The 13,140-nt window shown below is 42.2% G+C and overlaps 1 protein-coding gene across 1 annotated transcript in view; it reads right to left on the bottom strand.

Annotated features, from left to right (window-relative positions):
* The window catches only part of LOC102368158 (rab11 family-interacting protein 3-like), a 133,484-nt gene extending 120,350 nt beyond the window's left edge, over window positions 1-13,134 (bottom strand). The window contains exon 1 of the mRNA XM_025191596.1: window positions 12,940-13,134. Coding sequence (XP_025047381.1) covers window positions 12,940-13,119 — 180 coding nt within the window. The 5' untranslated portion in view covers window positions 13,120-13,134. The remainder of the gene's footprint in view (window positions 1-12,939) is intronic.
* Window positions 13,135-13,140: the final 6 nt, after the last annotated feature.

Raw genomic sequence — 13,140 nt, 5'->3', positions numbered from 1 at the left:
AACAGAGTGAGAAAAATAAATTTCCTTCCACTGTTATGCTGCACTGTTAGGCTGATCCTCTCTTGGAGGAAAAAAAAATTAAATGAAAACAATATGAACATGTACAAGCAATGTTAGATGACTTCTACCCATATAAAATGCAGCCTGCAGTCATATTTATTCTCTCAAAATACAGATATTTCAAGGATACAAAAGGAATTTGATCCCATGACAATAAATGAGGAGAGAGGTGGAAATCATAAGTGGTGCTGGCTCCTACCCTGGGGGGTCTTTAAGACGAGGTTAGATGAACAAAAGGAGGCTAGATAGACACTTTGCTGGGGTCATTTGACCCCAGTACTTTTTCCTGCCATGGCAGGGGGTTGGACTTGATAATCTGCTCAGGTCCCTTCCGACCCTACCAACTATGAAACTGTAACAAGAGAGGAAAATTAAGCGTAGAAGGGAATATTCTGAATAGAGAAGTAATGGATTTCAGTTATCAACAGGGACCCTGGTTTCCCCAATTAAAAAATACATCGTATATTCTCTGATAAAAACCCCAAATCCACAATTAAAATGAAAGGACCCTCACTCCCCCCCACATCCTCCCCAGCCCTGCTGGTTCCCCTCCCCCCCCCCTGCCTCGCAGCCCCCTGGCCATGCTGGTGCCCCCCTCACTCCCCCTGCACAGCCTCTCCAGACCTGCTGGTACCCCTCACTCCCCACAACTCCCTGCCCCCCTAGCCCTGCTCGAGGGGGCCCCCAGCTGGCAGGGCTATGGGGCCAGGGACCCAGGCCTGCAGCCCCCTGCCCCTGGCAGGAGGCAGCAGCTCCTGCAGCTGAGTGGAGCCCAGCTCCCCATGCCGCTCATGCGAGGGGGGGAGGGCCACAGGAACTCGTGCCACACAGATGTGTGCAAGACGGGGGTAGGCTCGGGCTCCCTGCCCTGCTGCCCTCCCCCAGGGCCTCTGCAGCCAGGCAGGTGCAATCCAGCACTGCAGAGCAGAGCAGGGCCATGCAGGAAAGTTACTTGCAGCTGCGAGCTCCATGCTGCCCTAGCAATGTGTCCCCTGTGCATGTAGCAGCAGAGGTGGTGGCACAGGTTCATGCCCCTTGCTGCTGCTGCAGGGGATGAATTGCCAGGGCAGCGCAGAGCTCGCAGATGCAAGCAGCTTTCCTGAACAGCTCCACAGCACCAGGTCACACCCCCTAGGCTGCAGAGACCCCAGGGGAGGGCAGCAAGATGGGGAGTCCAAGCCCGCAACCCATCCCACACACAGATCTGGGGGGCACAGGTCCCCCCCTGTCCCCAGGGAGTGCGTGCAGTGACAGGGAGCTGGCCTCACCCCCCCTGCAGCCCCATCCCACTCCCCGCCAGGGCCCTGCGCCCGCACATTGCAGCCCCAGGCCCCAAACCCCACACACCACCTGGTTGGGCAGCAGCTCCAGCCCTGCCCAACTCCCTCCCTATGGGGGCCTCAATCCATTCCTCCCCCACCAGCCATATCTGCAGGAGCTGCTCTCCAGGCTGCCTGTGTGCATGCGCATGGCGCCCCCTACCTCATCGTCCTCCTCCCACTCCCTCCCAGCCCCCTGCAGGCTGCAGCTCTGCCAGCCTGCAGAGGGCTCATTGCAAAACAGCAACATCCACAGGTTTCTCTGCTAAAATGGGAAACCTTCGTTTTCCCCTGGTAAAGGGGGAAATCAGTGTTTTTCTCTGTTTCCCCATGGGAAATGGCAAACTCAAATCCCTGGTTATCTGTTACATTTAGTTGATTTAGTTTTACGAAGACAAAAGCAAACTCAGAAGCAACCTTAACATGGTTTGACTTGCAAGAATGAACAGTTTCTAATAGAGAATCATAGGAAAGTGCATTATTCTACTAAAAATCACTCTTCTAGTGAATTTTTTTTGGCAACAGTTAAAAAAAACAAAACAAAAAAATCCCAATATCTACCTTACAGTTTTTCTTAAAAAGGAGTAACCTGTTAAAAATATATTTTAGACATAAGAGTGCTGCTAAAGATCTGTAAAAGAGCTTAAAGGAGATAAACACAAAAGAGAACTTATTTCTCATGAAGGAAAATGAAAACCTAAAAGGTTGCTGATAGATTTGAAACCAGACAAGGTTTTGGCAAGGTGAGTTTTTACACAAGAAAGAGACTGCCTCAAAGAGTGTCTGGACTAGATTCATCAAGCGCAGCATACTACTTTCCTCAAACTGTTCCAAAAGAACAAAGCAAAAACCACAAGCCTTGACTAATACTTAGAATGCTGAAATACAATAGTGTGCATCATTGTGATCATACCCAGTCACTTGACAAGATTACTAATGGAACTCCTAAATAAAGGAGTTCATATCATAGATCAAAAGCTGCTATTTAGTATTAGCAACTCAAGGTTTAAACTTTACTCATAATAATACTAAACATTTTCCCTTACAGCAGTGCTTCCAAGGAATTCCCATCTCTTCTCTTTAATATACATTTTGACAAATACCATCACCACCAGATGAAGTAAGCTTGAAACAGTGAACCAAATACTTAGCATTTCTAGTGTAACCAATTAGATATTGCTATAGATACAATATCTAGACACTAAAGAAGGTTTTCCCTACCCAAAGTTAAGAAAGTTAGGCCTGGTTCTGCATAAGGCCAATGAAGGTTTTGCTGCAGGCTTCTATAGATAAGAAGCAGTCCCTTGTAAAGCAGAGTAAGTGTAAGAATACAATGTTCTCCCTTTCCTTCTCTCAAAGTTCAGTTAGTGCTATTCTAATTTAGAAAATAAGTTTAAAAATGATACCATGTACACTTGTATTTGTTAGAATGAAACAATAGCAATCCAAGCATCTTCAGTTTACAAGCTAAAAGGTTATTTGCCTAAATTAACAACCCCTAAAATTAAATAAGGGACCTGCAAATTAAGACATTTGTTTCTTTAGCATATTGTCAAGCTCAAAAAAAGGTCAGCAGGCCAAATTATGCCATTAACACTGATACTACAATAGCACAAAGAGGTCACAACCAGATGGCAGCTTACTGTACTAGCATCATAAATGGCAGTCCAGATCAGCCAAAACAGATTCATCAGTCCCTAAGGAGGGATAAGATAATGTATCTGAAGGCCCTCCATGAACTTCAGGAGCCACAAAAGACTCGAGGATCTGAAGAGGCTTCAAAGTCTAACCCTGAGCTATGATGGGTCCATTGTGGTACCCTAGCACCTCACCTGTTAGCAAACATATCCTACATAAAATCAGCGTTACTTTGATAACTGTAAAATGCAATTAGTGACTTGGCCAAGGTCACATGGGAAGTTTGGTAGAGCCAAAGAGCTGAACTCTGGTATTCCAGGCACCAAACAAGAGACTTAATCAAAACACTACTCTTTGTTCCAAACAGAAGAAAGTTCTTTGTACAGATCTCAGATGGGAAGATCTTCCTCTGCTTTTAAAATCCCTAGCCCAGGGGCTGAATTTATAACCTGGGTTGAGGAAGGAAAGTTTCCTTGTTTGAATTTAATATCCAAAAATTATTCAAAGAAATGTGTTCCCCCTTAGGACCACCACCAAAGTTCAACATCACAGTAGACTTAATCCAGTCTGGGCAAGCCATTTAGTCAATGGAACAGTAGCACAAATATAAATAAATCAAACCCAGATTTTGTTTTAGTACTATTCTACATGCAATATCCGTTTATGATATAATAATTCTCTGTCCACTTTGAAGAAAGATTCTTTTAAAAAGTTATAAACCAACCACACACACCCTATACTCCAGGCCTAAAACATTCATCCATTCTATAAATATAAATCTTTTAATAGGGTTTTTCATTTTAAAATGTGGCCGTCTGATGCAGAAACTTTGATTTTCAAATTTCACTTTCAGCTACCTTGCAACAAGCAGACAAATTATATATGTGAAGAAACAGAAGAGTATTTGCCCTTTGAGGTGCTTTTTCCTGTCACAGGGGAGAGAGAGACAGGTGCAGGGTCTCCTTGAGTTTCCCTAGCATGCGATATTTTATTAATAAAACAACAAAACAGCTTTCTAAAGGAAAACACAAAACAAAACAGAACAAAAAAAAACAGTCTAATCACTAGGGTAGGTTTTCCACCACACCTGTTGAATACTGGAGGGAAGTTAAAGCTCAACTTTTCATTCATTCATGTTAATTAAAATTTTGTCATTGATTTCAATAGCACAGGGCTGGACCTTTAGTCAACACAGTTATAATTTAAAGTTTCATTTCCCCTTTTATTTTTATCCAACATACACATGCCTTGTACTCAGATGAAAAATTCTGTCGGTCTGTCCAGAGGCAAGCTAAAGTATGCATGTATACATATACTGAAAATTGTTCTTTGAAATTCTAATTCAAATATTGAAATTATAACACCATTCTCAAAAAGCCACCACTAAAAGTCATTTAAATTTGTTGAAAGTTGCTGCATTGGCAGCTTAGCTTACAGTTGGACACAATTTAGATAGTCTAAGATATTGGATTTATAATGTAAGATTCCTAGAGGAAAACTATTCACTCTAGTAACACAACCAGGACAAGAAGATCTCAGGATTCAAGGTCTTCCATAGATGTTCTGTTTTATACATTTCCCCAAAATCAGAGTGCTGGGATCCTGGGTGGGTTCATAGCTTAATACATCTCACAATAAGTGAAATCAGAGAAAAATTACATATACATCAGTAGGGATCAAGAACCTCATTGTAAATTAGATTATACTGTAGAGTAGGAGGTCAAGTTAAAAAAAGATTCTTCCAGACTAAGAGAAGCCAGAGGACTTCGGACAAAACTCATTCTGAGGAAGCAAACAAACAAACCCAGTGTAAGTCGCAACTCAAGATCATTTCACAGAATAAAGTGTGATACCCTAGTTTGGGGACAGACTTTTAAAACAAGCTGAATAGCAAGTACAAAGGACTATGATGTAGAGAACACAGTATGAACACACCCAAGTGTGATTTCACCAGGAACACTGTGTCCAGTTCTTGGCATTGTGCGCCAAGGCAGATATTGATATAAATTGGAGAGAGGTCAGAAGAGCAACAAGAACAAATGAATAGGCTGGAGAAATTAACATAGGAGGGAAAAAAAAGTTATATATATGCAAAGACCAGCTAATGAGGAAAAAGGGTGCCGTTCAGCCTACGCAAATATTTGTAAATATCAAGGGCAAACAGTAGTTTGTAGCAAGAGGATCAAACTAGGAGAGATGGAATCAAATGTAAAGTTTTTCATCATGAAAACAAAACTGACAAGTAACTAACAGACTGTAAGCCACTCCCAAGACAGGAGGCCATATGTCTTAGTCTAGTTTGTAAGTATCCCAAATAAACTACACAGGGTAATTTTTCATAGCATCATGTAATATATTTACATAGGTGCAAATGGCCTTTTCCATTTCCAATTACTCTCATTCTAGGATTAGAAGGAGGAACTCCCAATCAATCTTTTGGTTCAAAATACTTTTTTCATACCTCAACATGAAACATCCTGGGTGTGTTCAACATCACACCTGGGTGTGTTCATAAATCATAGTCCTTTGTACTTGCTGTTCAGCTTGTTTTAAAAGTCTGTCCCCAAACTAGGGTACCACATTTTATTCTGTGAAATGATTTTGAGTTGCAACTTGCATTGATTTCATAGACATTCAGGCTGGAAGGGACCCTGTAGGATCATCGAGTCCAGACCCCTGCCCCAGGGGCAAGAAGCCAGCAGGGATCATAGGATCCCAGCAAGATAAACATCCAAATGTCTCTTGAAGGCATTCAGAGTAGGTGCTTGAACCACCTCCAGCAGCAAACTATTACAAACCTTGGGGGCTCGGACAGTAAAGAAGTTCTTCCTCATGTCCAGCCTGAATCGGTCACGGATGAGTTTGTGACTGTTCGATTGTGTCATCCCTTGGGGCGCTCTGGTGAACAGACGTTCCCCCAGATCCTCGTGAACACCCCTGATAAACTTAGAGGTGGCCACCAGATCGCCCCTGAGCCTGCGCTTTTCCAGGCTGAAGAGTCCCATGGCGCTCAGCCTGCCGTCATAAGGTCTGTTTTCCTGACCTCTGTTCATGCGTGTGGCTCCTCTCTGCACTCTCTCTCAAGCTTCTCCACATCCTTTTTTGAATTGTGGAGCACAAAACTGGACACAGTACTCCAGCTGTGGCCTCACCAAGGCGGAGTATAACGAGAGAATGATGTCCCAGGATTTGCTTGAGAAGCATCTATGGATGCAAGCCAGCGTTTTGCTTGCTTTACTAGCCGCAGCATCATATTACAGGCTTATCTTCATCTTGTGGTCAGTCATGACCCTCAAGTCCCTTTCATCTGTAGTGCTAACCAGCGTAGCGCTGCCGAGCCTATAAGCATGCTGTAGGTTTTTCCTCCCAAGGTGGAGAACCTTGCATTTTTCGGTGTTGAACACCATCAGGTTCTCGTCCGCCCATTTCATGAGCCTGTCAAGATTAGCCTGGATCACCCTCCTGTCCTCAGGTGTGGATACTTTACCCCAAAGTTTGGCGTCGTTGGCAAACCTGGCCAGCCCGCTTCTGACACCAATGTCTACATTACTGATGAAGATGTTAAAAAGTATAGGTTCTAGGACAGAGCCTTGAGGGACCCCACTGGTCACAGTGCACCATGATTGACTTCCATCCACCACCACCCTCTGGGTCCTACCGCGGAGCTAGTTTTCCAGCCAGCAGATCGTGGTGAGGGTTTGCTTGTTTGCTTCCTAAGAATGAGTTTTGTCTGAAGCCCTCTGGCTTCTCTTAGTCTGGAAGAATCTTTTTTAAACTTGACCTCATACTCTTTTCATACCTCAACATCTCAAATAAGTAGATAAGGTTTCCCCTTTCTCCATTTTTCTGGAGTAAGTTCCAAAACAAAACAAAACATTGTATAGCTGTTATCATTATATCTAGTACCTCTCTTCACTATGTATAGAAGTTTAAATTATTCCTTCAAAATGTACACCGCCCAGCATGATGTCAATACATTTCATCTATCAATGCACTCACATAACTAAAGGACAAGACCATGATACAGCTATCTGCTGTCTTCTCTTGTCTTGGTCTAGACTGTCCTAAATTAAGGACAGCTTATGAATCAAATAAGTGAATAAATAAAATTCTTGCTAGCCTACTCCCATTTTTCCAAGCCATTAAATAAAAGAATCAGTCAAAATGCAGATCCATACCGCAATTCACCAGCAGCACTTTGCCATTTGGAAAAGTAATGGTGTACTCCTATATTTGGTTTTAATTCCTTAAACTTCTAAGCTTTGAGAGCCCTTTACCTTTCACCCCACAACTACAAGGTTCCTTTAACTGGTTTGCAAGGACATCGCCAATGGTTAGCCTTAGACAGAACTAACTACAACTTTTTTTTTTTCAAGCATTTCTCCCTTTATCTACCATTTATATGACATGAACAAAAAGTTCCAAGATACTGTGCAGATATTTTCTTTTTTACAAGACAGACACCCCGAAGTGGTTTCTCCCAATCCTTTCATATTTATCTAAGTCTGTTTTTTAAGCTCTTTCTTCTGTCAACTAATCTGGCACACAACGGTTATCTCAGTAGCCCCAAATTTGAAAGATCATCCTACCACTTCCAAGCCCCAGTTCTCTGGTATAGTAACCGGCTCTTGTTAGATACTGCATGTTCTTGTTAGCCACTTCATCCTTAAAATTCCTTTTTTAACTTATTGATAACCAACTGGTTCACATGGCTTGCTATTTTTAAAGTTAACAGTTTGTTCTACTACCACCATTTTGGGGAGAAAAACAGACACCTTCCTACCCTACCCTCTTGTGCAGGCTGATGCAAATAAATTACCAATATTTCTCTTCTCCGATAGATCTTTATCCTGTTACTATTTCTCCCTGGTAATCCAACAGACCAATTAATTCTCTGACAAACTTCCTACTTCTGTATTTAAGTCTGTATGTTCATGTACTCTTGCTTACTCCCTGAACTTTCTTCTCTCTCATCCTAATTCCACCCCCACAGTAGCTTCAGGTGTGCTGGATCTTCATTTTTTAAAGGATATTGTGTGGTCTAAATCCTATCCCTTTCCACTTAACTCATACTTTTCTTTCTTGCCTGCCTGCCTGCTCTCTTGCTTGTTTGGAGACAGGAGTACCACCTGTGGCTGTTACAGATACTTAACTAACCTTCAGACAACAATGTTATAGTTCCCTCAGTCCTGACTTACAAGAAAAAGGAAGCTTGTATTTTTTTTCTTTTTAAGGAAAAAGCCTCTAAAATCCCTCTTGCAAGTGTTAAGGTGTTGAGGCTATTTTTGTGAGCATATTTCCTCCTACGAGGATGTTGAGCTTACTTCCATTGTAGTTGAAGTTACTTGCCGATTCGATCATAAACACTCAACAACAGAACCAACTGTTCCAAGGAGCAACTGTTTAAAAGTTATCAGGAGCAACATGCAGAAATACATTTATTCACAATCTACATATTAAAGTAAATCTCAGCTATGTCAGTAACCCTGAATATCACTCAGCCAGGTGAAACAAAGCATGACATTCAGATGATGTTGGAGGGCTGGCAAACTTAAGAGCAGCAAATTGTAAACCGAGCAAGTTTGGTATAGGATCATTAGACAGCCTGAACAAAGAACATGCATCTTGCCTCATGTTTAACACATGGCCTTCTTTCCGAAACAAACTGGGTACTGTGTAGGCTGGTGCACTGATCAGACTGAAATAATCAGTGCTGTATATTCCTGCAGAACTCTTCACCCCAAAGCACTTAACTGCCATTAATGAACTAAGTCTCACAGCATCCCTGTGATATTGGTATGATTCCTAATGTGTAGACAGGAAAAGCAAAGGTGCAGAAAAGGTTTTGAGAACTGAGCAGAGTCATACAGCTTTGTTCATCTTAAAAGCCACCGTTAGGAAATGCAAAACACATTTGCCTTACTTTCCATGATGTTTGCACATTCAGTGGCTGTAATCTGTATGCTCTCATGTTCTATTTAATTGTATTGTTTGATATAGGAAGATTGTCAGAAGGTATGTAGTTAAACAAGCTAAGCTTGTTGGCTTCCATTTTCATTGATACCCTAAGGACTACACAACACAACAAATATCCCTCAAATTGGTTCTGTCAACTTGATAACAACAACAACAAAAACATCTTATTAATTTATAGTTTTAGCAGGTTTAACAAAATTGATAGACACATTGAATAAGGGAACATCTCTACCAATTTGCAGGACTTCTCTGCAGACAGACAATTACAGGGGATCTAGGATTCTGAAAAGGGTGTGCAGATGGTATGACACATCATCACACAAAATACATTTGTCTCTGCCTAAAGACAAACTAGAAGCTTTACTAATATGCTATGGAGCTAGCACTATATTAGTCAGTGAAGATGAAAGCAAAAAATATATATATTTACTTGAATGTGCACTAATTTGCTACTTTACATATAAAATTTAAAAAAAGAAAACATAAAACTAAGTAAAAATAGTCAGAAGATATTATCATTAGTTCTGTTGTCATTACAGTTATATGTACACATCTTATTCAGATTCATAAAACAAAATCTTGAGCATCTTGACAGTGCCTCCAATTCTTCACTGTCAGCCATTTCTGGATCAAGGAATGGGAATTACAAGATGTCACAAACAAGTTCCTTGTGACAAACCCCACTTATCAACCTGCTGGCTTTGAACTATAATGGCAAGAGCGGTCCCTGCTAAACAGGTTCAGGACAGGCCAAGGCCCCTGCACAGCCAACCTTCACTGCTGGGGCCTTAGTGCTAACCCACCGTGCACTTGTAAAGAGATGCAAACTATGCTGCACATCACCAAGGAGTGTCCCCTCTACAAACTAAGAGGCGGATTAATAACTTCGCACTCAGTTAATGAGGAGGCTATTGCTTGGCTTCACAGATTTGCATTCACTAAATAAATAATAAAATTAAGCCATTTCTACACCCGAATTAATATTACCAAATCCAAGTTAATTTTTTTTTAGCAGAAGAAAGACCTTATCCTCAGGAATGGCTAACACAGCAAAACTGCAGAAGAAAGGATCATCTGAATAGTGGAACACCAAGACCATGAAAAGAAAAAAAAGATAGGAGGGTTATTAACACCTGTGGAGGAGAGAGAGAAAAGCCTGAATCATGGCTCATTATCATGTCTCTGAAGTCAGCTGAATTAAAGGGGGAGAGGGGATGCAAGTTGCACACCCTGGATCCAGCATGGAGACAACACAGAGAACACTGATCAGGGCAGGTCCAGGGGTCTTGACATCCTCCCTGCTTTCTTGTCAGTTTCAGCTGTTCATAATTTTAAATCATTTCTTGGCCCCAACCCCGGCTACTAGATATTACAAAGATACTCATTACGACTAGTATTTAACATTATTTACAGATTCTCCCTTCAAAATAAAGAAACATGATCACTGGAATTCCTCTGGGAAGCTGCCAAAGCAGCTTACAAAGTGTTTTACTCAAAGAAAATTTAAATTCTCTATTTTGAGTGGGGTGGATTGGAAATGAAGGTGGTGAACAACAGCTTTCATTACAGTTCTTTGCTAACTTCCCCTAGGCTGTGGTTTTACTCCTTTACAACTTTTACTCCTCTGTTTTCAATGTTACATGGAAAGACTCTAGCTTCCCCTTCCTTTAGATATCAATGAGGAGCAGTTGGAAGGAGTATTACACAATGGTTCTTCAGTAGCCCTTGCCCTCAACTCGGAAATAGTACCCTTGGAGAGAGAGAGCTATCCCCAAAAAAGTCAATCATGGAACTGAGAAAGGGAGGGGAAAAAATTAAGTCAACCTCCTGTCTTTGGGGTGAATGATTCTTTACAGCCCCCAAGAGATAAAGTAGTAGCGAGTCTATGGGATTTAAGTGGATGGCTTTCCTGGGAATGAGTTCTCAAACTTATAAATCTGCACACAGGTATATTACTCATTTAATGATGCAATAAAGATGGCAAATGAAACTTCATGCACACCCTTTCCTAGAGCATCTCTCAGATTTAAGGAGTCTTCCCTGTGATTTGAAAATTTAAAGGATATGTTGTTGGCTTGTTAGAAAATATCCATAAGAAATTAATCTCATTCACTCTCTTACACTTTGAAATAAACCAAAAGCTTCCTCTGCTTGAAATGCACACACAAATTCAAGATAGTGTGTCATGAAACAGCAAATACTATGTATTGTGTACAAGGAACTCGCTGACTTGCCTCACTTAAGCTCGCAGCTCTTTTAAGATCTACACAGAGCCAAAACCACATTATTATTTGGAATACAGTTTGGGATTGTGACGGTATCAGTGCAAGCCAAGGTTGAAAGAGCAACTAATTTATTTTTGTCCTCTTCTATATAATGTCAACCATTAGCTCTCTACATTTTGAGTCAGACCAGGTGGCTTCATATTACATCACCACATTTGAGCTGCTACAAGAGCATAAATTGAAATCCAAGCTTGCCATGGTACAATACAACGGAAGGCAAGAAAAAGAAGGCTATTTTAAAAAACGGAAAAAGAAGAAAAACAGAAGAGAAAAATCATGCCCGTCAGAAATGGAGCTACTTGATGCTCAGTAATCGCATATATGGTCACATGTACAAGAAAAACAGTGGCCATAAGCACAAAACATCCATGGTTTATAAATACTGTAATAGCGACCAACTGCTTAACATCTGCTTGATCTGCATTATTTTATTTGCTTTGAAGAACACAGAAATCAATAAAAGTGGAGTTCCCTTTTAAATGAATGGATAGGCTTTCCAGCCAGCTAGCTTCCTCGACACACTGCAAGCTTTCAAACTAACATAGGCCTCTGTGCCATTCAGTCTCTTTCAAACCCACTGCTGTCCTTCATCTGAAGAGGCCTGGATAGGCCAAAAGCTTAAAATTACTCTACGTCACTAAATTTGCTCAGGTTAACACACTGTTTCAAAGACCACTCAACCATATCTGGAGTACAACTGCCAAATTTTCTTTTGTTTTAATCCTTTTCTTCAGCGATATTTCTTAAGACAATACATACGCACGTGACAATTTTCGTTATTTTGATGTTCAAGGGACCTAGAATAAGATGCCAACTTATCCAAGCCCCACCTTAAGAGGAGGGTCTTTACCCAAATACTTAGCCTAGGTGAATGGTCTAATAGAAAGGTTAACCTAAGCAAACAATAGCATCTAAAATATAAAAGGCTGAATTCATGGAGGAAGATATTGCCAAATTGACTTCCAGAGAGTAGGGAGCTCTCCACCTGGTCACAGATGCACACATCCTTCTTCACCTGTAGAACTGCTAAGGGAGCTCTCTTTTCACCAGTCAGGCCCCTGTCTGTGTTATCAGCGCTCAGTAACTCTTTATTCCATTAGGCTGGAACCTGACATGCCAAGCCAACAGGAACAGGTGCAAAGCATGAAGGGCCAATGAACCCAAGAAAACCGTGAATGGGGTTAGGATTCTAAAAGTCTGCCTTTGCTTCCCTACCTAAGTGGCAGAAATAAAACTAATGTTTAAAATGCATCAATTTAAAACAAGGTTTAAGAACCAGGATATCAAACTGTCTTCCTTGCATCTAAAAACTACATGAAATTAGAGCAGCACCTAGTTTTACACACCATGCCACAGACCAGGACAACGGAAGGAGCGTAACGGTGCCAGGGCCACTGTCCCTTTTGTCGCTCTATGGTGCCCATCCTAAAGCAAAAGCAGCAATGCTGATCAAAGTCAATGGGAGTGCTGCCCACCTGGGGCCCCCACTCCCACCTAAGTAGCGGCTCAGGATAACATTGTTTCATTATGAACAGCAGGTTACCTCATATGAGAGCAAGGTATCTGAGCACCAGAACTAAGCACCCCAAAGCCCTTCAGGCAACCGCCACAGGTCCCTCGCGCCAGCCCCGCTCAAATCCAGGGGCCTGGCCGTAGGTTACCTGCTCTGCTCCATAGACCGTGGCAAACTGAACGAACTCCTCTATCCGGACAAAGCCGTCCCCATCGCGGTCCAGGGCATCGAAGACGGCTCGCAGGCGAGGCCCCTCCTCGGGGCAGGCCGGGGGCTCGCCGGGGGCCCGCTCGGGCTGGCAAGCAGCGCGGGGGGGCAGCGGGTCCATGTCGCCGCCCAGCCGGGGGCC

Source organism: Alligator sinensis, unplaced genomic scaffold (assembly GCF_000455745.1).
Source record: "Alligator sinensis unplaced genomic scaffold, ASM45574v1 scaffold449_1, whole genome shotgun sequence".
In the NCBI taxonomy this organism is placed as follows: Eukaryota; Metazoa; Chordata; order Crocodylia; family Alligatoridae; genus Alligator; species Alligator sinensis.
This window is presented reverse-complemented; position numbering and strand designations above follow the sequence as displayed.